A 25,408-nucleotide genomic window follows, 5' to 3' on the forward strand; every position below is an offset into this window, starting at 1 on the left:
GGTAACTTTTAGTAATTTTGAGTTCAATTTAGTTATTCAAATTTAGTTATTTAGTATCTCAAATGTCATCTCAAGGCACATATCCAATTCATACAGACACACGTATATTCGGGTCATCCTAATCGTGTAAACAGATTCAAATCAAGCACATACATGCGATCCCAGTGATATAACAATGCAGATAAAAATGTCTTTATCTAAGGAAACCCAGCTGACTGCATCCAGTCATTGACTTTGCAGCAATCCCTCATCCTGAGCCAGTGTGTGATGAGAGCGGAGAGGAACGACTCATTTCCAACAGTTCAGTATACACAAATATCTGCCGGGGGGTTTAGAGGACAGAGCAGACACTAAAAAAAAATGACCAGGTAAAATGATGCTACCTCCTTAAATAAATTTGTAAAATCAATTCTAAGTCATTATGAAGATCATTCTGCTCCTTCCTCCCACAAGGATTTAGGAAAAGACTAAAATAATTCTAACAAGATGGCAAGTAAACCTTTTCCCTGACAAGCCCAGCTAAGATATCTCTTTTAGTTAGAATGACTGCTTCAGCTTGCTAGCAAGTTTGACTTTAGCATTGGTGCTGTTGCCAGACTATTTAAAGCACGATGCAAATGTTTTAAATCAATTTGAACAATGTGGCATATGGCGAACAACCACAGCTAAAATGTGTCGGCCACTAGCAATGGCTGCATCTGGGTTGGCTAGCTTAGCTTGTTGGCTAGTTCGACTTTAGCTTAAGAGATGTTGCTAGTTTACGCAAATGTTTTGAATCTGTTCGGACAATGTGGCATGTACACCTTTTCCCTGATAAGCACAGTTCCAGTAGGATGTGTCAATAATAAATGACTGCCTCTGGGATTAATAGTTTAGCTTTCTAGCAAGTGTTTTGGTCAAATCTTAATCAAAAGCTTTAGGAAGGATTTATGACTTTTAAAAAAGGAGTTAATTTGTTAGAATTAATGTAACCATGCTTATACCTTGCATTTAAAATAATACATTTATTCTAAGCTTGAAAAGTTAAAATGGTTAGTACTTAAAGCAATCCAAAATTATTTTGCACATGTAGGCCTACATGCTTGTCTCAATCTAAGGTTATCCTGATTAACCAAAAGCTGTGTCCTAAACCGTCCCTGTTGATGTAGAATAATTGAGTTCAGTATTTTTGATTTTCAACTACTACACAGCTGACTGATAACTTTGCCCTGTGGGGGGTTTGGGCGTACTTGTCGCCCCCCGTTAAATTGCCGCCCTGAGTGTTGAGCCATGTAACCCATGTCAAGAGACACCACAGGTAGATGTGGAGTGTGGGCTGGGAGGCCTAACTGTGGGACGCCGGCTTATAAAAACACACTTGTGACTCAAGTCAAAAATTACTACTGAGGTGCAGCGAAGCTGTTTATGTGATAGTGTTAACGTTAGCTGTCTCGACTTCAATGAAAAAAGCCTGTAGCCGACACAGTTCCAGAGAAACAAGAGGAGATACTCACACTGTGACACACTCCAATACTCACTTGTCCTGGCAGCTTGCCTGCCAACTACTGATCTCACCAGACAGGATAGGCTCTGAACTGTGGCTTGTTGATAATACAGCGCCAATTGTAACTCTGATCTACCAGGGCAGCAACGTTTCACCGCTGCGCTGCTTGCACCACGCAGCTTCTCTGTGGATTAGGTTACCAAACGCCATGGACACCGCTTTTCCTGCATGGATCCTGATCCAGTCTCTCTCTTTTTCCTTTCTCTTGATAGCCAAACCACACTCAGCAAAGAGCTGCACTACATTTAAAAAAAAAATGAGGTTTTAGCTGGGTACAATCATCCTTTTGTGTGCCACAAGGAGTGATCCGTGGAGGGATTTTCTTGTGGTTATGGTTCTAATATAGCAGAGTTTACCACGATTGGGCAACCTAAAGTTGTATTACGTCAAAATGCACAGTGAACATAGCAGCTTGTTGAGGCGATTTCAAAGCGTTCACTCTTCGCCACCTCCACTCCAATAATGTGCTGGAAATCTTTGTAATAACACAAGAAGATTCACACACGTCTCCCCGCTTTGCACCATTTACTTTCTTTGCTTTCCCTTGACTGACATGTTGTGCCGTTGGCAGGTTTTCTCTACGACGACCGCAACGTAACCAACTGTGAAATTATAGGCCGCCGATCAAAACAGACCCAGTTTTTTTTTTTTTTTCATATCAGTGCCAGTTATCAGCCATTGTGTACCAGGTCACCTGCGTTGGAGAAACGATTGGACAGCATGCCATTTGACATTTGGAGGCCCTGTCTGTGTTTTTGGGCTGCAGTGACTATGGGCTGCACACACACACACACACACACACACACGTGGGGCTGATACACTTTTATTTTGCTTTAATATTTTGGGCACGCGAGCCCAGGAAGTTACTAAACAGGAACAAATGAGCATGCAGATAAAAGCTTTAAACGCAGAAGGAGCCAAGGTGCTCCATTACTCTTGGTTGTTGATGTTCAACTTGAAAAGCACTGCTAAGATTCAAAAGATTTTATGGTATTTATGGGTTTACTGGGTATAATAATTATTATATATTTTTTTTTTAGAAAATGTGCATTATTATTTTAAATGTTTTCTTCTTTAAAAATAATATTATCATTAATATTTTGCGATGTATTTATTTTCACAGATTTAATGCAATGCTGTCCTGTAGTTGTATATTTACTTATTTATTCATTCATTCATTCATTCATTTATTTATTACGAAAAAAAGGTACAACACAATATTCCCAAATACAGTAGAATATATAGCTAATTCTATTTTATTTCTGGAGACGGGGATTTCCAATATATTCACATCTGCCATCCTGGAAAAAAAAAACTTGACCAGGCACTTAAGATATTTCAGGAATATATGCCTAAAAATATTTATTTTTGTCGTTGTTTAGGGTAGGATACGGTTTACTACCCTGTGATGCCATGCATTTTTTTTTTTTTGCAAAATTAAATAAAATAAAATTGAAAATTTCGAACACTTGCTGTATCATTTATTGCTTCGCATAGGGTGGAGGTTTAAATAAACAAATAAATAAATATTTGAATAAATATATTGGATATACAGTTAACACTTTATGAAGAGCATTCTCCTCCCTGATGGAATCTCTTCAGCTGTTTTAATGCAAAAGCTTAACCTGGTTGCCGAGGAGTCCAAAGCCGCAGTTATACAATCAATCATGAAAAAACCGGAGCAATAAAAGCAATCTGGTATTTTACAGCTTATAGTGCAGCCATTTTATAAGAAGATAGTATTATTGTCGTTGCTTTTATTATTATTATGATGAGATTTATCCCTTTTAAATGCTGCTGGATGTAAGGAGATAATTCTCTTTTCAGATCATCAGATTTTCAGATCAATGTTAGAGACGCGGGAGATCCCGCAGATCCTGCTCTCTTAATGTGCTCCCCTTATCTGACGGTCCTCATGCGCCATCTCACCTCCACACACCTCCTTCGGTCAAACCTGTAAAGGATGAGCCGGCACGGAGTTTACGGCGCGCACGACTGGGAGCGCGGAGGGGAGAAAGAGAAGTGCGCTGCAAAGGCGCAAATGGAGAGGAGTTCGCAACCTTGCGGGGAAAAGGGCGGGATAAGCACAGCATTAACTGATAGGCTGTGTGTAGCCTTGTGCGTGGCAGTCGGGTTTGCTTGTGTTTCGTTTTCTGTTTTGTTTAGTTTGATAAGAAGGGGTGAACGCCAGCGCCTGAACGCAACGCGAGTTCCAATTTAAAGCAGCCGGGCAGACTTATTCTGTAGACTCAATAAAACGTCATTTTAGATGTAGGTTATCACCTATAGGACAGCGAGTCATGATCAGCTCTTCTGTTTGGTCTGCTAAGTCACTGTAAATCGTTATTTCCTCCTGATAAAATCTGCCTTAAGCTTCCACACACCGATGCCTCTGGTGACATCATACAAGGCATAAAGCATCTGATCAAATTTCCTTATGGAGCATCTTTCCTGGTCCCCCCCCCCCCCCCACCCACCCACCCCTTTTTTTTTTACGTTTTTCATAAAATTCCGCTGTCAAAGGTGTTTAGTTGTGTTCCTCTTACAAATGGCAGCCAGTTATCATACTGTTGCCTCTTGTGATGTCATCAGGATAAGCAGAATTAGCTGTTTTTCCTTCAGCCAGCTTTTTAAAGACACACACACACACCATATATATATATATATATATATATATATATATATATATATATATATATATATATATATATATATATATATATATATATATATATATAGCTGTATTTTTCTTGTCTAAGATGACAGGAAAAAGGTCATCTTAGACAAGAAAAATACAGAATGTGTCACATCTTTTTTGGCAATAAGACATCTCTTATTGCCAAAAAAGATGTGACACATTCTTATTATTAATGTCTTATAATTTAAATTGAAAGAAATGTAAGCTGAATTAACACTCCAACAGTGAGTTTTATTGTTTAAAAGGCCCAATTTCCTTTTTATAAAGATATATATGATAATTTGCATTCATTTTTAACCTTGATCAGAAACAGCAATAAATGGGAACTCTGCTGATTTCTATTTTCCACACTGGCAATTAAAGACACACACACACACACACTCACACACACAGACAGACAGAGTTGCAGCTATAGTCACTTTACCACTCCGTGGATGTTTCTGATCTGTCGCTATAATGAAATTCAGCCATGCTCAATCAAACAGAATCCCTGTTTTGTTTACATCCAGCCTTCCATGCTTCACCCTATAGAGCCAAACAGAGAGGAACTATTAAGTTTCCACAGCACGTACCATTATAGCGCGGGGAGATCTGCCAACCCTCTCAATGCCCCATTTTCCTTTAAAAGTTCAGGGTCCAAAAAAAAAAGGGGGAGGAAAAAAAGTGAGGGAGAGAGAGCAGAGGGAGGAAGACTTCTTCTCTTCGCTGTTGCCGGAAGCAAAACACACAAAAAAAGGACCTTTAAACAAGCCGGCCTTTTGGCCCAGAGAAGAAAAAAAAGCGGGTCCACTCTGCAGAAGACTGGCTGTAAAGAGGACAGCAGAAGCCCCGGACCTCCCCTCCGTCCTATCGCTCTCTGCTGTCAGATGCACCCATGTCCTGCAGGAGGAAGTCGCGGAGACGTGCGCGTCAAAGTCCCGATGAACTTGTCCGGATTGGAAGACGCTTAGGGAGAAACAAAAAATAAAACAAAACAGAACAAAAAAAAAAAAAAAATCCCGAAACGATCTTAATATTGCGATCAAATGAATGGACGGGAGGGGTGAAGCAAAGTAAGTTTTTTTTTCTCTCTCTCTCTTATGCTTTCATGAAAGAGTCTTTGCAGCCGAGCAGCTTCTGCGTCCAAAACGCGTCCAAAAAGCAGCGCGCCCGATCGCTTTTACCGTCGTATATCTCTCTTTCGCTCTCTCTCTCACTCCCTCTGTCTCTCTTCCTGTCCCCCTCTCTCTCTCTCTCTCTCTCTCTCTCTCTCTCTCTCTCTCTCTCTCTCTCTCTCTCTCTCTCTCTCTCGATCCACACTCACTCACACGCGCAAACACACGCACAGTCGCTCACAAGCATATATAGATACACACAAACTAAGGAGGGGGGGGGGGGGCTGTGGGGTGGGGTGGGGTGGGGGGACACCCTCGCCTCCTCCTCCTCCTCCTAGAAGCTGACGAGATGAGAGAGCGCATGCAGCGCGCCTTGCGCCGGTAGCGGAATGCCGGGGCAGAGCAGCGGCACGTCGCTCGGTCTGGTCCCGGGGCTGGAGCGGCGATCTGTGCGGGGAAAGGGAAGCTGACTGATCAACCCCCCCACCTCACCCGATGCCCGCACTATCAGAACATCACACGGTGGCTGGGGATGGTTGCGTATACAGCAAAAGCCGCCGCGAACTGGGGAATTATTGGGTGAATTATTAATAAAGCGAGCGGTGCGCAGGCTGTCGCGCAAAGAGCGCAGCTACCAGGCGGAGCAGCTGGGGCTTTAGGAGCATTAGGAGCACCAGGGGCTAAATCACGGACTGCAGGAAGAGAAGGGGGGGGGGGGGGGTTATTACAGGCTGCACTGGCTCCCACACATTCCGTCAACGCACTTCACTTATCATGGTCCAACCTAGAGCAGAGATCAAGAACAAAGACAGAAAAATAAAAAAGACAGCTCAAAGTGTTGTTTTTTTTTTTTTTTTTTTGGAGAAATGTGACCAGATCAAGTAGAAGCCGTGCCTCTGCGGAGAAAAGTCCCATTTTCTATGTGATGTGAAAGAGCGCAGCGCGCCAGGTCAAAGACATTCTGATGGGTTGTTAATCAGAATCCTGATTGGGCACTGCTAAGCCGGGCTTTAAGAAGTTTTAGCTCTCTGACACAGATCTGTGCAAGAAACGTCACCAAGAGATTACACGAGTGCAGAGATCGGCTTGGAAGATTTGATTTTTTTTTTTTTTTTTTTTTTTAGGGGAAAACAAGTTCAAACACAAACACGTCAGCAGATGACGCGTAAAATACAGCGCATTAGCTGCATTTATAAATGATCACCTCTAGAAGCAGTTTGGTAAAAAAAAAAAAATTGGTATTCAAAATCATCGTTAGAGCCTAAAAAAAGTTCAAAGCTTTGCGTGAACCATAATGGTGACCCCCACAGGGCCCCATGTAAAGACAGACCCCTGGACAGAAGCAAACAAAAACAAAACAGCTGTCTTTGCGTGGGGCCCTGTCACGACCAGTGAAAGAAACTTCAGAAAACACGTTGAACGGGGCCAAACTGAGCACGCAACGCATTCTAACCTCAAAGGAAATTAATGTTAGCAGGTACATTTATAAGTTCATGTTTCAGACATAAAATAAACATTTGCGTGTTTTCTTTTTCCCGCAGATGAACGAGCCATCTGAATAGTTGTTTATTTTTTGGATGTCCCCATGCAGTGTGTGTGTGTGTGTGTGTGTGTGTGTGTGTGTGTGTGTGTGTGTGTCGTCATCCTGTCCTGTAAACCAGACGTCTGATGACATTCCTGCAACATGACAAATTATGAATAATTAAGCGGTGACCTCCTCACACATTTGGCCCCATGAATTAGTAATATGTAACTGGGTTTGTTTTGTATTTCAGCTTTATTTTTTTTTTTTTTTTTTTACCATATTTCGATTTATATGAAAAGAAAAGCTTCTGGGGTATAAGCCTGTGTGTGTGCCAGTGAGTTTTGCTTTTAACATGCATTTTTAAAAAAAAATCCCTGTTAAAAACAGCCTTTTTCGTTACCTACTTATTCAACAATACATAGTTTATGGTTACTGTTTGGGTTTGCAGGAGTGGCTTTAATTAACATGAGTCCGTTCACTGACGTACAGTCAGATTTTTGACTTGCTCATTGCTGTTGAATATATTTAAAAAGGCACATTCAATTTATAATGAACACGATCACTGAAAATGAAAATGGAAACATCCAAAACATTTTGAAAATGGGACAGATTAGAACCTATTGCTTTAGAAATGTTACTTACTCAGCCAGTTTATATGGCAAGCATTTCTCAAGATATTAAACTAAGAACGAATTGATCCAATCAATTAATCAATCAATCAATCATGCAAGCAATAAAAATGCAAAACTATATAAAAAAATAAACAAATACAATTTGAAAGTTCACAAAATAACTAAAAGTAAAATTTTGTTAAATAAATGTAATACATTTTAAATGTTAAAATAATAATAATAATATAAATATTTTGCACAAAACTACAGATCAAAATGTGGTTAAAGCAGTAAAAAAGGGACACAAAACCACAACAACCCCATTATTGATATTATTATTATTATTAATAATAATAATGATAATAATAATTATTATTATAATTAATCATCATCATGCTACTATTACTACTACTAAAACAACAACAAAAGCAAATAATAATAATAATAATAATAATAATAATAATAATAATAAAAATAATAAATACTACTACTAATAATAATAATAGTAAAAGAACATAAAAGAACATGTTAGTTAAAATTTTAATTTAACCCCATTCCACATATTTGTAAATTATTACTATTTTCTTATTTTTTTCCCCACCATCGTTTTATTAATTTTAAATCCCTGCTTCTTCTCGTTTTCCCTTTTCCTGTCTTACAGATGCTGATGACTATTAAACTCGTGGGTGCCCGCTTCGACCGGTTTGGGAAATTATCAGTTTACTGGAAAACTCCCAACCTGGGCCTCTGAAAGCCTCCCATTGATCCCTCGACACGATTTTCCTCTCGCCCTTAATTAAAGCGCGCAGCGCAGCGCCCAGAGCGCACTGAGGAGCGGCTGGACCAACTTGTAGCGCCAACATTTGCAAAAGGCCCTGACTGCAGGGTTTCAGTGAAATCGATCACAAAGGAAACATCACTGAGGTGAGAAAAGTGGTGTTTATAAAACGATAAAGTTGAATTGTTTTTATTAGTTTTTTTTCTTTCTGCATAATATAAAACAAATATACAATACATAAATAAAAACACAACTTTATAGCGGCAAACAGCAAACTAATTTTTAAAATGTTTCAAAAATACAAGAAGGTTTCACATTTAACCTCTTTTATTGATATCTATTGTGCAAAAATAAAACCTGGAACCTGCGCTAAAAGAAATTTCGGAATGAGTCATTTAGAGATCATTCTTAGAAGGAGCTTCAAAGGGAGGCCTTCACATCCAAAACCAAGAGTGCAGAAACCAAAATGGTTCAGTCCACCCTACAAGCGCCACAGCGGCCTTTAATAATAATAATAATAAATACAATTCAGAAAGTTATTATTCGGAACAACTGATAAATTTTATTTCTGCATTCAAGCGGATTAAATAATAATAATTTCCTTCTGAGTCACCATATGTTTGGACGAGTTGACCTGGATCCTACATCTCCGTTGCTTTTGTTGCAGAGCAAGCAGAAGGAGCGAAGTTTGCTGGGCGGAGGTGGGGGGTGAGAGGGGGGGGGGGGCATCAGCAACTAACCACGGTGTGAGTTTAATATGGATAAGGAAAAATATATCTATGTCATTAAAGTTGAAGTAGTTTTTAAAAAGAAAGAGCGCGCACGGAGAGACTTAGGCATGCATTTTTATTTTCTTGGAAGAACACACACACACACACACTAAAAAAACACACACCATTGATGCTGGCTAGATCCAAAAGTCACTAAACAAACTGCGGGGCATCCGTTGGCAGGCAGCGGCGTCCTAATCACGCAACTTGTAAGCGTCAATTAGGCTGAGCTTTGGGGGTTAATGAAAGCCCTGAGCCCTGCGCCTGGATGTAGCCGCAGCCCCCTTTAAACCGCGCACCACAATGCCTCTGGTAGCACGCTGCTTTAAGAGCCAGCATTATGTGGGCAATAAGCCCCCCCCCCCTCCCCCCCCCACCAAACAGAAAAACCTCAGAGTGAGGAGAGAGGCGCTTGGGCAACACAGGAGCACTTTCTTCCTGATGCCAGCGTGCTGGTCTGTAAAGCTAGAAATAATTACATGCTGCACTCCAAGAAAACAACTTCTAGATCCCACGCAAGAACACAACCGCGAGGCTTGATGAGACCGATTATTTCTAATTAATTAAACCCAGAACAGGTCAGAAAATGGCACCAAAGTCCCAATCAGATGAGCGTATTAATTTAACATATTTAGAAACTAATTTTAATTGAATTAATTCAACAGAGTGCTCAGTAAAGAGCAGGGCATGGAATGTTGTCGTGGTAGCGAATATAAAAGAAACCAAAATAAAAAATATATATAACTTAAAATGAAAATGTGACACAAAGCTAAACTACCGCAATAATAGCCTATAAAATATGAGAAAAAGCCATCATTTGATTATCAAATTAGATTTAAATACACGTATGGACTGATATGAGGAGTCAACAGGTTGTAAGCTGGTTGTAAATGCACATAAATAACAGGGCGTCGATAAAATAATGGTTGAGAAAAAGAATTAAAAAACAGATTTTTGTGAGTGTATAAGAAGAAGCATATTTTTTAAATTTGACGCTTTTCCTTTACTTTAATTTTTTTTAAAGGGAGACACAACAAAACTTAAATGTCAAAATTATAAATAAAGTTTTGCATTTTATTTTTTATTCATTTACCAGGACAGAGACAATTCACCCGTCACATGCCAGAGTTACCCAAAGGCCAGTTTTCATCTCTGGTCCTGTTTGCCAGTTGTGCAGTGGCACCCTAAAGGAAACATAACACACTAAAAACAATGACTTAAAAAAAGAGTCTTTGTTAGTATTTTAACAATGTAAAGCCAAAAAATAAAAAAATAAAAATTAATAAAATGAGCAGAATTTTTAATCTTTGTTGCATTATCACTTTACAAAAATGAAGAAAAAAAAAAGATTGGCAACTGAAAATCTGTTAAATGCATAAAAATAGCTTATAACAATTTCTTGTGTTTTTTTTTTCTGTAAGACTGCACAGCTGTAGGGAAATTAAAACGTGCAAAATCCAACTAAAGGCCTCTGCGATGCAGAGAGAAGCAGACAGAAAATCAGATTTTCAGTCACATGAAAAAGTCCATATCATCCATCAGACACCGTCATCCCAACATCATTTTTTTTTTTTTCTCAGCAATCTTCATTCCACAGTGAAACAGAGAGCACCGGGGATTCTGCATGTGTCTGCGAAAAGTGCAACACAGGCACTAGAAAGCAAAGAAGAAGAAGCAGAAGAAGAAAAAGAACAAGGCTCTTTTTGTGCGAGGTGGCTGAGGTTTTTATCCCTGCGTAGCAGAGTGTTGTCTAGCATTACAAATCTCAGCCCCTTTGCAGCCTGGACGGACACGGACATGGGAGGGCCCTCGCTCTGTCTGCGTCCCTTTCTGCTCCGCCGTGCACATCAGACCCAGAAGCTGAGGAGACGGGTGGACGGGCTGTTGAAGGAAAAATAAAATAAAAGGAAATGAGGGAAGAATGGAGGGCTGAGGAAATAAAGGAAATGTATGCGGCTGGCGTAAGGAAGGAAGCAAGGAGGGAAGGAAGGAAGGCAGTAGTTAGTTTCAAGTAGTTGCATAGGAACAAAAAGACAGTTTGTCTGTGTGAGCCGGCGTGAGCAAAAGACGGAGAAAAAGAGCGGCTACCAGGCGGCCACTGGAGGCGTGAGGAATGCCCGGCCCTGGCACAGGAGAGCAGGGGTGGAGGTTGGAGTGTGTTCACAGTTCTGCTGCCAAGCTGAGTACATTCCCACTACAGAGTCATGGAGACCCTTTAACCTACACATTTCTGGAGCTGCACTTTTCTGCAGGAGAGGCTCCAGCAGCGCACCTCACAGGGGCTTATTCTGTAAAAAAAACCTGAAGACCAAGGTAGAGGATATACCAATCAGAGTTAGTTTTTGTTTTGTTTTTTGGGCTGATACCAGTTTTTGTTTTTCTTTGAGGTCTGACCTTCCAGTTCTGCTCCTTTTTTTTTTTAAGATGCATAAAAGAAGAAATAAATTGCTAGGTTCTTGGATAGAGGTTGTGGGACTCACAAAGAAAAAAATATGACAAGTTCTTTACGTTCATCTATCAAAGCAAAGGCCTCCAACTTTTCACTGATTTTTATCAAATATAAAAAGTGCATCAGAGTACATGCTATTGATCAATGGCCCTATAATACAAATATGATGGGACTACAGGTCTGGAATAAGAGTTCTCTTAGTTCTTCAAACAACGCTGAAATTCTCAGTGAGGACTAAAAGACACACATCAACAAAAGATTTTCTCTGTCTCTTTAACCTTTTGTACCAAACCTGGAGGATGTAATGAAAAAGAGTCAGGGGATAAACCTTCCGTATTATTCATGCTGCCAACATCTGATTCACATATGATAAACTTGAGTTAAACAACCAAGACTTTGTGGTCTCACAGTATGATAAAAAAAAACAAGAATAAAATGGTGCAGTTGTTTTTTTGTTTTTAAAAAAAAGAAAAGGAATACGGTATTTTTCGGAACATAAGATGCACCGGAATATAAGGTGCATTGACTATTCTTCCCAAGTGTGTAACATCACTCCACCCCTCCGCCTGCACAGTGAATTTCTCCATTGTGAGATCAATGATGTTCAATTATTATACCACCTGAGAGGGAGAACTATCTGTCTCTGCCGGGAGGACAGAGTAGTTGGACTACATTGCCCTGTTTCTAACATAAGGCCAAAATAAACTTATCTTTTACATTGAATTAACTTACTTGGTTTATTGTTACTAGCGTGTACTCCGGGCACAACCTACCAACAATGCACTTCTAGTTTAGACATTACAGTCAGGCAGTCTTGTAGACTCCTCAGGGGTCCTGTTACAGGCGATCAGGTTCTGACACAATGTACCTTAATATCCATTGAGCGGTGTGGCTTCATTGCTGACCAAAGTCGTACTTACGCATTTTGACAGATTTTCGAGCACATTTTACCTCATAAAATCAGTCAGTATGCACAGCAGAAACCAAATATAAGGACACACCTGATTATAATGCGCTCCATCAATTTTTGAGAAGATTTAAGGATTTTAAGTTTGCCTTATAGTCCGAAAAATACGGTAATTATCCCTCCAGTTGTTGAAATAATGTATCACATTAGCAAATACTGTTATAACAATCCCATTTAAACACACATATATTATAACTTTGAATTCAGTATGCAGTAAACCAGAGTAAACCCATTAAATTCAACAGGCATTTTAACATGTTGTGTCTTTTAGTCATTCCACTCTATGTAAAGTAGAAGAGCAAATCCCTCCCTAGTCTTTTCTACTAATAGCCTAATTTGATGATATGAGGTGGGTATTTGGTCCTGCTGTCTGCTCAGGTAACCAGCAGTCAGCTGTCAGCTCCAGACATGCTGCTCATAGCTTGCAATGTGCAGCTTTAGGGGTTGGTGACCCTCTGCTTTCCACACCAGGGCTGTCTTTTGTTTTCTCTACTGGAAATATTTGCAATCAGCTGAATTTATCTCTCTAGTGAGGACATTAAAATGAATATAGGGCTCCATATTATGTAATTACTTTTCAAAAGGATTGGAGTACATTAGAAGGATCAGAGATTTGGGTATAAATAGTCGAAGCAAATGAACAAATTTCCCATCTAGGTAGTAAACGTAAGAAAAACCTGCTGGGTTATTTGTTTAACCGTGATGCTGGATTAATACAGTTGGGACAGAAGGTGGATAGTTTTTAGCAAACATTGGTGAAAACAGGGTGACTGAAGTTTAATAGATTAGAGAAGACATGAGAAACGGCCTCATAGTTCTTATCAACTCTACAACGACCCGCATGGACCTCTTCCACCAGATAAAATCAGAAAGATGGTAAAATGATGCGTAATGTGGGTTGAGTTAATGACTTTAATTCATACAAGAGATTCATCTCACACAGTTACAAAAACCCTTGTCATTTACCAGCAAAGAAGCTAGCGCAACCAGCACTAGCTGTGTTGACTAGCTGTTAGCTAGCTAGCATTAATACGCGGACCGAAGTACGGTCGACAATATAGACAGGCTAAAAAGCTATTTCAATTTATTCTTTGAACACTTCTTGCAATGTTGTCTTTTTGTTGTTATTTGTTTCAGTTGCGTTAACTTAATAGTTATTTTTATTTGGAGTTTTAGCTAAAGGGGAGACTGAGATGGATAACATGATACAATATGAACCAGTTTATTCACTGCTGTACATTGAATATTCATTTTCAATGTGGAACTAAGGTAAAAATAAACTATTTTAACCCAGAAATCACTCATTCGAGAAATCATGATTATGAATTCTTATTTTCACTTCACTTTATTGTTGCCTTGATCTTAGACAAAAAGCATTTTAACGCATTTTGTGGGGATGGGATTTTGAGCATGTGACAGTCTTGAGGAAAAACACCATAATATAACACCAACCTTTACAATAAAAGCATAATGTAAATCATTGTTTTATTTATTATACCTCCCTGCTGCTCCAAAAATCTGAATATCGCTATGAAAAAGCTATCTATAAAAGTTATCTGTTGTTATTTAAATGGTTCTGGACAGAATAAGTAAATTAGAAGCAGATTTTGACCACTTATTGCACAGAATGTCACACATTTTTTGCCATTTTGCTTCATATAAAGTAACACTATAACAAGCTGATACTAGAAGATGAATTAGTTACTACTAATTAGTGTTTGCTTTGCTAGGATCTGTAGTGGACCGCTTAACAAACACGATGCACATGGCTCGCCAGCTGTAGTTTCAAAACAGTGTTCCTCTAATTAGAGCAACCTGCAGTCTTCCTTCAGATGGACTTTAAGTGTATAATATTTTTTTTTTTGTGTGTGACTGGAAATATTTTTCTACATCCTAATTTGTCTCTCTTTTAGGCAAGGGTAATAGTAGTTGGCTTTCTCAAGCTTTCTGCTTAGAAGTGAGCAGCAAAATGTGGAGAAGGAGCAGGGCTGTGTTGCTTTGTTTTCCATACTGCCAGGGACTCCAGTCACTCTGGCACTTTCTCTTTAATAGAACTTTAAACAATGCAGACAATATGATATAAGAGTTTAACGTTTCTGGAAATGCCGCCTTTTAAAACCCTGATACTGTCAATCAACTAATGACTGATGCTCAGTAAGCTGGATCCAACCCATAACCCAACCTTCTTGTGTTGACTCAGGAATGCAGTGGCCAATATTAGACACGGTATTGAGTGGTAACATTTTTAAATCGGGTTGTTATTAAAGTGCAACAGAGACTTATGGAAAGAAAGAAAGAACAACAGTGCTGGTTATTAACTTGTCCAGATAAATCAATAAAAACTAATCTGAAAAACCCTAACAATGCTAATCAGACTAATGCAGGCCTACTTAATAATTTGTTGCAGCAGAACCAAGACATAACAAACACTTTTTTTTAACCCTGGTAGAAACATGTGGAAATCTCCTGAGAGCAGTTTTACGGGGCTCCCCCGAGATGGAAAGGGTTAAACCGGATCCTTTGCATCCATACTACTGTAACAGAGTCCATCCTTTTATGACCTTTTATCACATTGTTACTCAATTTCAGGATTGTTTTCCCTCAGCTATTAAATTATTACAGCTGGAAAAAGAAAGAATCATATTGAGGCACAATTATCATGGACTCCAAGAGCATTTTTTTATTGTTCTTACCATAGTAGTTTATTACCATGTGACTTCTTGCAGTATAATACAGCCGTTGATTTGTTTGTCTGACTGCACGCACTTTGCAGCGAGAGTCTGGCAGATGAACACTGCGGCCCGGAATAAACTGTGAAGCCCCAGGAGGACGTGACATTAGGCCGACGTGAGAGACGTTTGGCTTTCTAGACACGGGCCTCACCTTTCCAGGAATTTTATGAGGCCAGTGCTGCGTGCGTGCGTGCGTATGTGTGTGTGTATGTGTGTGTGTATGTGTGTGTGTGTGTGTGTTAGACTGGGCCCGGGGTTTATCGTTTTCCTACACTGGGCTCAGCTCACATATCATACAGCGCACACTCTCACAGTTACATAGATAAAGGCAAGTTAGGAATCCCAAAATTTGTATCGCCAAAAAATTAGCTTTTTATTCTAGAATGGTGGGGGTTATGGTCATTTTTATTACGTTTTTTTTACCTGATAAGTAGCTTTTAAGAGTCCTATTTTGAGTTAAAAATAATTTCTATGAGAAAAATGATTGATACTATTAGAGCGCATGCAATTCTGTGGAGAATGTTTATCATTTTTGTACATTTCTGTGAATTCTGACTCCTTCATAATCAAACCCCCGCTGGTCGCAGGCCTGGGCCCCATCCTCAGTGCGCGGCGTACTGCGAGTGTGTCACTGCGTGCGCTCCTATCTGATGCTCCCCTTTGTGTCGTAAACAGTCAGCAAACGTGACCTCAGCTGAAGGCTGCGTCTCCTCGCCAGCCCGGGCGCCGCCGCGGCCTCGGCGCCGCCGCCGGATTTGTTCTGGGCTGGGCAGGTCAGCGGCGGGCGGAGTGTGAAACTTAGTTTTTCTGTCTGAGTGAAGAGGGAGGAGGAGGACGGTGAATGAAGGTTGTGTGTGTGTGTGTGTGTGGGTGTGTGTGGGTGTGTGTGTGCTCCCCCAGGAAAAAGAGAGGACTCCTAATCTGTTTTCCTGGCTCTTCTTTAAAGGGAGAGCAAGACACACCAGAGGCTCCCTCTGATCTGCTGCCCCATCCATCCCTTCACTTTCTCCCCGCCGTCTCTCCTTTTCCTCGCCTCCATCATCTGTCTCTCGTTCCCTCTGCTTTTAGCCCTCGTTTTTTTTTTCGCGGCCCCCCGTCCCTATGCTCCCTCATCTGTTGTGTTGGCCCGCTCCGGTCTTTGTATGGCAACAGCCCTCATCTCCAGATACTCGCCTAAGAACTCTGATTCCACTTAATCGCTCTGTTTTTTATTAGTTTCCCCCCTCGCCCGGGTATTTTGTGTTCTGTATTGCGTTTATCTATTATGCTGTTTCAGATTTATTGCTTTAGGAGGCAGACTGTGTGGCACATCTCCCCACCAACGCGCTACACGGCGCTGTGATCTCCCTACGTCTGCCCCTCTTTATGCCTGTTTGCTTTCATCGCCTCAAAATTAAATGAGCAAATACACGACCAGAGCGCTGCCACACTCTGCTCACAACTCCTCGTGTTCGTCGCCCAGTGCTTCTTTTATTACTTTACTTTTATTATTCGGTGTCTCAAGGCCTTCGGCGGCGTTTATTTAGCTTGCCTGTGTGCGCTGATGGGGGGGGGTGCGGGGAGTGAGTGGCATCAGTTTCCTGGTTCCGCTCTTAGATCCATCTGTCCTGGCACAGTTTGGGCTGTGTTGCTTTACTTTTCAAATATCAATATAAAAAGAAAATCACAGGTATGTGAGCACAGATGTCTGCCTTTGAGTGAGTGTTTTTTTTTTTTTTTGCACAATATTTAAAGTGGCTTAGTCGTGACTGTGGCACATTTAAGCCCCGCTCTGTTCCAGAAAGATGAAAATATACTGTTTAGTCTTCCTGTTTTTTAATGGAGGAGGCTGGATTTTCAGCCAGCGAATGAGGAAAAACTCCAAGGTCATTTTGCTGCTACAGATTTGCGCTGGACTCCAAGCTTTTAATTCCTACATAAATTAGAGAGCATGGCACGCACGCTGAAAATATTTTGCCCCGAAAATGGCGGCATCGCCATCCTGGCCCTCCATTTTGTTCCATCGCCGAATCTGAGTCTGGATCCCGCACCTGACTTTTTGGACCGGTGCTTGCAATTTTGGGGGGGGTGGGGGTGGGGGGAGAGAACCCCTCTCTCTCTCTTTTTTCTCCCTCTCTCGATGTCCCGCTGTTACTATGCGGCCTGCTCCTGGCTACTGGACGACATGAATACCGTCAACCCATGTGAACCAATGGAAAGTGGGGCCCAGTGACCGCCAGTCCCTCCTTAATCAACTCTGGTTCCAGGGGCTTCCTGAGACCGGGCAGGAGGGGGGGGGGGGGCATAAGGGGAGGACTTGGGAACCGGCCATCAAATCGGCCAAATCCAGAACCAAATGAGGAAAGAGACTTGCAGAAACGGCCAGACAAACAGAGACAGAAACAGAAACACCAGCGGAGCCAAAATGCAAAAAAAAAAAAAGGGAGACCATTATGCACAGCAGAATAAGCAAAAGCAAGAAATCTAGTGGCAACGTAAAACAAAAAAAAAAAGCAAACAACAACACTGCCTTCTTTTCGGGGTGCATGAAAATTATTATTCATGACCTCATCCCACCCTTTCAAATTCGCCACCCTCCCTCTCCAATGCTCCCTCCCTCCTCCTCCTCCTCCTCCTCCTCACTTCCTCTCCCTTCCATTGGGTGGCAACACTTGGTAGGGCACATGGTGAGACAGCTGTTGCAGGCCAACATGGGCATCTGTGGTGCTACAGTGGATGGGGATGGAAGTGTGGGGGTTTGCTTGGGGTGGGGGCTTGGAGGGTGCACACAGCATCAAGGCACAAACCATGTCTCTGCATGAAGAGCGTACGAGAGCGAGAGAAAGATGCCAAGCCGTGGAGGAAAAAAAAAAAAATTGCCCCTGTGTTCAAAACCACCACAGATCTGACACTGATGGAAGAAAACACGAACGGGCTGCACCAACATGAAAGTTTGGGCCTTCGGCACCCAGATCTGACGGCGGGGGCGTGGCGCTGGTCGCCGGCGTCGAGGATTACACAGGTTCTAAAAACGTTGCAGCGTCACGGCCGCTGAGAGCGTACCTCGTTCTTTTCCTACTGTTTCAGACCGAATGAAGAATTTCACTGATATCTAGTTGTTGTTTTTTTTTTTTGAGGGGATGTGCTGCTAATTGCCAAGAAATTGGAGCAGCACAGTTTCATAACAGCAAACCTCTGTCCTGAATAACTGGAGCATATTTCTAATCATGGTGTTTGAAGGCCTTTTAAAAATATGCCAGAGAAAGCGGCTGAACGACCCGAGATGTCTCGCTCCGTGTTAGATAGATCAAAGTAACGTTCCTCTCACGCCTGTTTCTGTGCACTGCCAGGCTGCTGCTGCTACATCTTTTCAGTAAGTTACAAGAGCAATCTGGCTGTTTCCAGTTACAAAAAAAAAGACACAGACAGCAATAGCATGGAAACTAAAGGAGTTCCACCCACCACTCTTATTAAAGTCGTATTGTTTAAAAACTACAGTAAACTAGTGGTAGCCCCACTAATTAACCGGATATCAGAGTCGGAACCAGAATCGGCTTTATTTTCCAGGTATAGGAGGAATTTGACTCTGGCTTGTACAACGCTCACTTATTTATACTTATACTTATAAAACAATTCTTGCTTGCTTTACTTGTAGGACTGGAAAGAGGTGTAATACTTTGAGCAATGAGGATGTGAACAATGGAAGAAAATGTTCCTGCATAAATAAAGATAAAATAAAGGCTGCAACATTTACTGTTTTTTCATTATAAATTTTTGCTTCAGTAATATATTAGAAACAAAATTGCAGTAGAAAAAAAGCTATAGATAACAGCATTATAGGTAACTGTAGCAATCAAAGTGTTATCAGCAAAATGAATAAATGTTGCTTCTCTGATTTAAAAAAGAATAAGCATTTAGATCACGTAATGTATAATTGTTTTAAACACCATGAAACGGTGATATTTCTATCCAATGTTATCTATATGAGAATCTCATACTCCCCCAAGCCTGCGTATGAAACCCCCCCCCCCCCCGGTCCTTTCCTCTGGGAGTACTTCTCCCCGTCGATCTGAAATAAGCAGAAACTTTTTTGGAGGGAATGAGTTTTTTGGGGGGGTTTATTACTACATGCCAGGTGCCTTCCCTTCCTTTTCCCACACACACACACACACACACACACACACACACACACACACACACGTCCACCTCTCTCCTGTCCACCCTTCTCCCCCGCTTCTCACAGCACCTACACAGCACACCCCCCTTTGCCATTTCTCTCTCCCCCACAGCGCCAGCGCAGCCCCACCTCATGGTGCCAAAGTGGGCAGCCTCTGCCTTGGCGTTGCCTGGGCCTTCTGGTGCCCCAGATAGCTAAGTGAGAGAGTGTGTGTGTGTGTGTGTGTGTGTGTGTGTGTGTGTGCCGTGAGTGTGTATTTGGGTGAGAGTACTGGCCCGGCTCTTTGCGGACACAGCCAGCCCTTTAAACTGTGTCAAGGCTCCAGATGCTGGGAGAGACTGGGATTAACACAGGCGTTTGTATGCAGACGCGTACGCACAGATGCGCACTGTTCTCCGGGCCCCCAAGTATTGCATCATTCCCGTCTCACACGTTTAGCTGAAAAACCGGGGGGTATTTCTAATGCGCAAATAAAAACAGAGACACGCTTATTAGATATTCTGTGGCCGATTTCTGTTCTCTGGTATTCGGGAAACTTGGACATGCCTGCGTTCGTTTTAGCTAACGCCGACCTACGATAAACGGTGTGGAAAAGATTCTCTCAAGCCTTCCTGCTGTGCCCTTATTGTTCGTGTCAGGTCAGGTGTGAAGGTAAGTGTTGCAAAACAAGATTTTCCAAATATCTCAAGACAAAGACAAATATTTAAAAGGTTCCTTAGCATCTAATGCTAGTAGTTAGTACAGTTAGCATCACTAAAATAGCATTCTCTGTGCGATTTTTTTTTTGGAGAACGCTGACCCTCGTCTTAAGCCTAAAGTTTCCAAAAACGCTGCCAACATGTCCAAATGCATCATATTTAATAAAAGACAGAGGTCGAAAGCTCAAAAGGTTACAAAGAAGCTATTTGGTTCTGCGCTTTTCAGCCTTTGTGTTTTCTGCTGAATGTCTTGCTTTCTCTTTCTGTCTCACCGCCTGAATGAACAGACATATCCTGATGTGTCGGTTCCTCGCTGAAAAGCTTCTTACGCAGCCACGGGTTCCTCTGACATCCGTCGTAAACACCTCAATGAAGGGGGAAAACAGTTCACTCTGGGTCCTCTTCTCTCTGCAGCAGTTTTCACACTAAAAAGAGTTGTCATCACAGTCTGTTTGTGGTAATTGTTTAGATTTTCAAGCGCTACGGTATGTTTAAAATCTATGACCGGCTAGGTAAGCTGAAAACAGACATATTCATCAGTGTATTCATTTCATTTCTGATGGGTATCTAAAACTTTGAACTCTGACAGTAATATAAAGCAGGAACACGGGGAAGTATATGGGTAACAACGTCCAAAGGTGGAACAGAACCCGTCGCAAAACCTAGAAACCTCGGATGTGCATTGAGATGATATGGCAGATGCCAACGCGGCACCTCAGAGAGCACATTTTGGACCAGGCGAACACAGGAATTGGACCTTGGAGACCCGACACACACCCCTCAGTGTCTCTGCACCGGCCCTTTAGCGGCATGCCACTTCCCCCGCGGGCATAAATGCACACATGCATACACAAACATGCAAAGGCAGACACAAATACCAAACAAAGTGTCCACCTACTATTTGTTTATTGGCATGCCATTGCCCTCAGGGTATGCAGATTTATGTATAGACACACACACACACACAACAGAATTCACATTTCACCAGAGATTCAAACGTTAGCTGAGTGCAACTAATCGGGCTGAAGTAACGGGCTCGAACCGCGGTGAATTCAGTCTCCCTGCAAAACCAGCAACGGCTACGAACTACTAATTACACGTATGCAAGCCTTGGACACGCCTGGGTCCAAGTGCGCAGAAAAGGGCGTGAATAAACGAGTGAAAAGTTTCTCTCCCGAAGTTCAGCGTCTCTCTGCTTCTTGCCGAGCAGCAGTCGCGGTGCCAGTTATGGAGTGTTTGCCGTAGCGGGGATCTGCCTTGGCACGGTGCCCTAATTTGGGAGAATTAAAAGGCACTAGACAGGCCCCTTTGTGGTACCGTGCGCCCGCTTTAATCTCCCCACGCCTCAGCGGGCACCCACAGCACCAGGAGTTGGCTCCACGCCCACATGACCCGAGGCAATATGGAAATTGCCACCGAAAAAAAAAAAAACCCTAACTGAGCGCCGAACCCATGCCCCGGTGCACAGTGCACACAGCTCACAGAGACATGCGCAGAGCGAAGCTATCCCTCACACACAGACGCGGTGCAGGGGGGTGAACTCCCGGCCCACAATGGTGCTTTGTACAGTACGCTCCCTCGCACATACTTACACATATGATTAAAAGCATGAAAAGTGACTGCAGGGCTGCATGTTTGTATAAAGCTGCAGCACTAAGATACACACAAATACAGTTTTTCTTGTTTTTTTTCCCCTCCACACACACACACACACACACACACACATCCCAACTTGTTTCTGTTGATTGTTGTGAGGTCATTCATCAGGACTAATGAAACTGGCAGACCCAGACTGGGCTGCACCGGGCACCGACTCTGGCACTGCAGCCCAACTCAAGGAGAAAGGGGACTGATTTAATTACCCGCTGAGGGCAAACGTACACATATGCACGGCGAAACTGAAGCGCAAGAACGTAGCTTTTCCGGTTTTCTGAGACCCAGTCATGTTAAAATGAGATCACACACAAGTATACACGTTTGAAGAAAAAAAAAAAAAAAGATTTGCTGCAATAACTTGACCTCATAAATCCAGCTGTCCTGTGAGGGCCTCAGAGGTTTGTTGGAGAACATTAGTGAACAAACGGCACCGTGGGACACAGGTCATGGGGAAAGTTGTGTGCAGAATTAAAAAAGACATATCATCCAAAATCCCCTTTTTCAGCTATTCAATGCATGTTTTCGTGTACGTGGACTCTTTAGGAGTGCAAAAATGTTATTTAGTCTCTCCAGGTGCTGCATTGATATTGTTTAAAAAATGTTTCGGTCATATATTTCAGTTTTCTTTGTTCTTTGTGCTGCTGCTTTGTTCTTGTTCCATTTTCTCTAACCTTTACGTCACAACATCTGCTGCAGAGTTGCTAAAAAGGTCCAACTACCAACTTTGCTGCCATTTTGTAACCTGAATTCAATGATATGGAGCTACAAGTGCATAAGTGAAAATGTTCGGCTACTGGGTGTATTAACGCTCACAATTACATTACATCATCACACCATCCCCCAGCATACTACAAAAATGGCCGAACGGGGTGGGGTGGAACGCTCCGCGACCTCGAGGGTGACGTGCCTCGTTTACATTTAAAGAGACCTCACCAAAACGAGTTGCTCCGCTGAACAGGGCCAAAAGAGACGCTGTGGGGCAACAGTAACGAGGAATTCAGGCCAAAGCATTGCAGTTTCACTTTAGATAGACCACAACTGAATGATTTCAATGTGAAAAGGAAGGCATTATAAAGCATGATATGTCCCCTTTAAGGCAAAATTAGGTTATAAAGAAATAAGCCTAGCTTTGAACAAACAACAAGACATGGCCATCCACTTGAACTGACTAGGAGAACACTGATCCGGGAAGCAGCAAGAGACCCATGGTAACTCTGGAGGAGCTGCAGAGAGCCAGGCTCAGGTGAGTTTTTTAATGAGAGAATGGCAGGAAGAACGCCACTTTTGACAGAAAACCATTAGAAATACAGTGACAAAAAGGCATGGCAGAAATGGGAAAAATGTGCTCAGATCAGAACTAAATGAAACTTTTTGCTATTTGTTTATATATATATATATATATATATATATATATATATATATATATATATATATATATATATATATATATGCGTGAAACTAACCCTGTACATCATATTGAACTCACCATTCCCATGGTGAACATGGCATTGGCAGCCTCATGCTGTGGGGATCAGTAGAGTCAGGGGAGCTGGTCAAAGCCAATAGGAAGATGGAAAAAAAATCTGTTAGAGGTTGTAAAAGACTTGGGATTGATATGGAAGTCCTCCATCCAGCAGGAACATCACCCTGGACTAAGAAAGACAAGCTCATATTCATGTGTTAGAATGGCCGTCAGAGTCCAGATCTAAACCCAGTATAAAATCTGTGACAAAATGAAGCAGTCAAGAACCTCAATTTGTCGTTTACAGAAACTCCCTATCAAATCTAAATGAGAATTCGCTTTTGCTCAGTTTTTGTGAAAACTGAGCAAAAGATGCAAAGCTAGAGGAACATACCTCAAACACTTTTAGCCCTTAAAAGAGCGACCCAGGGTTCTTCAGCGGGCTGAATACAAAGGTACACTACACTTTTTTGGATGCTGCAAAAAATAATTATTATTCGCTTCACAAGTTTTAACTATTTTTTGTCGGTGTAACCCATGAAATCCCACTTAAACAAATCTAACATCGCAGCACTGATGCATTATCCTGGCAGGGGTTGGAGAGCCACCACTGCATGGCAAACCAGCTTGCAGGCCGAAACGTGATTTATAAACTCCTCGTCTGTGGCAAACTCTGCCGAGACACACCGTAGCACGCAGCAACCAAGCAGCCGAAGGTGGGCTCAGCGTCTTTGCAGCTAAATTCAATGAAGGCGCCATTAGTGAGGCCACTCACCCGCCTCGCTGCAGGTTCACAGCGTTCCCTCTCCCTAAAACAAAGGGCCACTTTGGCCCTGGAACAGGATGCACTCCCCATCCCTCTCTCTTTCTCTCTCTCTCTCTCTCTCTCTCTCTCTGTCTGCGTTTTTCTCCAGTTTCCCCTTTTTCCCCCGCTCGGTCTCACTCTCTGTCCATTTGTCTCCCCACTGGGTTCACTTAATAAGCTTCAAAGGTTTCTGGGCAACAAGGTTTTCAGAAAAGAAAAAGAAAAAGTTACCATGGCATTTATTTGGCTCACGACATCCTCCCTCTTGCTGAGTATATGGCGTTGCCATGACAGCAGTTGGCACATTGTAAAGCATACAACTGTGTATATGCGAGTGTGTGTGTGTGTGAGTGTGTGTGTGTGCACGTGTTTTCTGCGTTCTTGATGGACATCATAAGGCCAACCTCGGCTAAATGCTCAGACACTGGTGGAAAAGTGAGCAGCAACCGCACTAACAGACTTCAGCCCTGCTCTGCCAGCTCACCACTACAGACCCCACAATATGCAAAAAAAAAAAAACGTGCACTCAAACTAATATTAATATCAACTGGGATATTCATTAAAAATAAAAAAAGCCATACTTGGATGTGTGTATTGAATCTCACGGTCTCAGAGCTGAGCGTAAACTAAAAAACGTAACATGTGTTTGGCTTTGACATATTATTAATAAACTCAGCGACAGAAGATCTGGCTAAGAGTAACAGCAGAAACGCATCTTTCTGCGAGTGCATTCTGTGTTTGTTTTGGTTAAACTTACCCGTGAGAGTCTCGGATCCAAGTGCAAACTTTGGAGTTGGCTCGGGGGCTTCCGCGGATGGTTAATGTTTTTCGTGCTGGCACCTCTCTTTGTTTCTGCTCGCGTTTTTTCGTCGCCGGGACTCAGATTCCTTTTGTTAGCGCATTTATCCCGCGCACTTGGGTTAGCCGTGAGCGCACAAGTGACTTGTCGTTCCCGATTTGCACAGTTAAGGGAGCTGACATGAGATGAGTGGGAAGGTCAAAGCCCCGGCAACAATACTGAGTGCACCGGCTAGTGTTCTGCCTCTAATTCTGTTTTCTGACCTTTTCGTGCTTTGGCGCCACTTTAGAAAAAGGCCTGAGCGACCCCAGCTGACCTCTGAGGGCTGCTAATTGGGCTGATCATACAGCGAAGCCCAAAACTATTCATACCCCCGGCATGTTTAGTTTGGAATGAATTTTCATTTAAAACCTTTATACGTTTGCTATCTATTTTGGAAAAAGGGTTTGTTTTTATTAACACGGTGTTAAAGAAATGGCTTATCAAATATGAATGTAACGTCACGCCAGTCAATCTCTTCTAATGCTTCAAACGATTTTGATCGTTTGTCTTTGGTGACTCACCATCAGCCGAAGGTTCAGCTCCCTCCACGGGTTCTCCATCGGGTTCAGGTCGAATTAAAAGTTTGCTTCAAACCTTAATCTGCCAGGGGTGTGCATAATATC

General features: G+C 42.1%; 1 protein-coding gene and 2 long non-coding RNA genes across 12 annotated transcripts in view; 1 reads left to right on the forward strand and 2 right to left on the reverse strand.

Moving 5' to 3' along the window:
• The window catches only part of LOC105936691 (nuclear factor 1 X-type), a 128,268-nt gene extending 122,802 nt beyond the window's left edge, over positions 1-5,466 (reverse strand). For 2 of the 9 annotated variants that reach the window (XM_021324109.2, XM_021324110.2), the window contains exon 1: positions 4,814-5,466. In XM_021324109.2, the coding sequence (XP_021179784.2) occupies positions 4,814-4,816 (3 nt within the window). In that variant the 5' untranslated portion in view covers positions 4,817-5,466. The remainder of the gene's footprint in view (positions 1-4,813) is intronic. The other 7 variants (XM_021324106.2, XM_012877643.3, XM_021324114.2 and 4 more) reach the window with 5 other exon arrangements.
• On the forward strand, positions 5,219-11,426 carry LOC105936693. Of its 2 annotated transcripts, none has more exons than XR_004931020.1 (3): positions 5,219-5,293; positions 8,133-8,395; positions 10,600-11,426. It is a non-coding gene; the product is annotated as an uncharacterized LOC105936693 (long non-coding RNA). The 2 variants fall into 2 exon arrangements; XR_002429084.2 differs by lacking the exon at positions 10,600-11,426 and adding an exon at positions 10,441-10,499.
• Positions 10,815-25,408, reverse strand: LOC118563109. Its single transcript, XR_004931021.1, has 3 exons — positions 25,307-25,408; positions 23,164-23,226; positions 10,815-10,900 (listed from the first exon to the last, which is right to left on the reverse strand). It is a non-coding gene; the product is annotated as an uncharacterized LOC118563109 (long non-coding RNA).

This window comes from Fundulus heteroclitus, chromosome 5, assembly GCF_011125445.2.
Source record: "Fundulus heteroclitus isolate FHET01 chromosome 5, MU-UCD_Fhet_4.1, whole genome shotgun sequence".
Classification (NCBI taxonomy): domain Eukaryota; kingdom Metazoa; phylum Chordata; class Actinopteri; order Cyprinodontiformes; family Fundulidae; genus Fundulus; species Fundulus heteroclitus.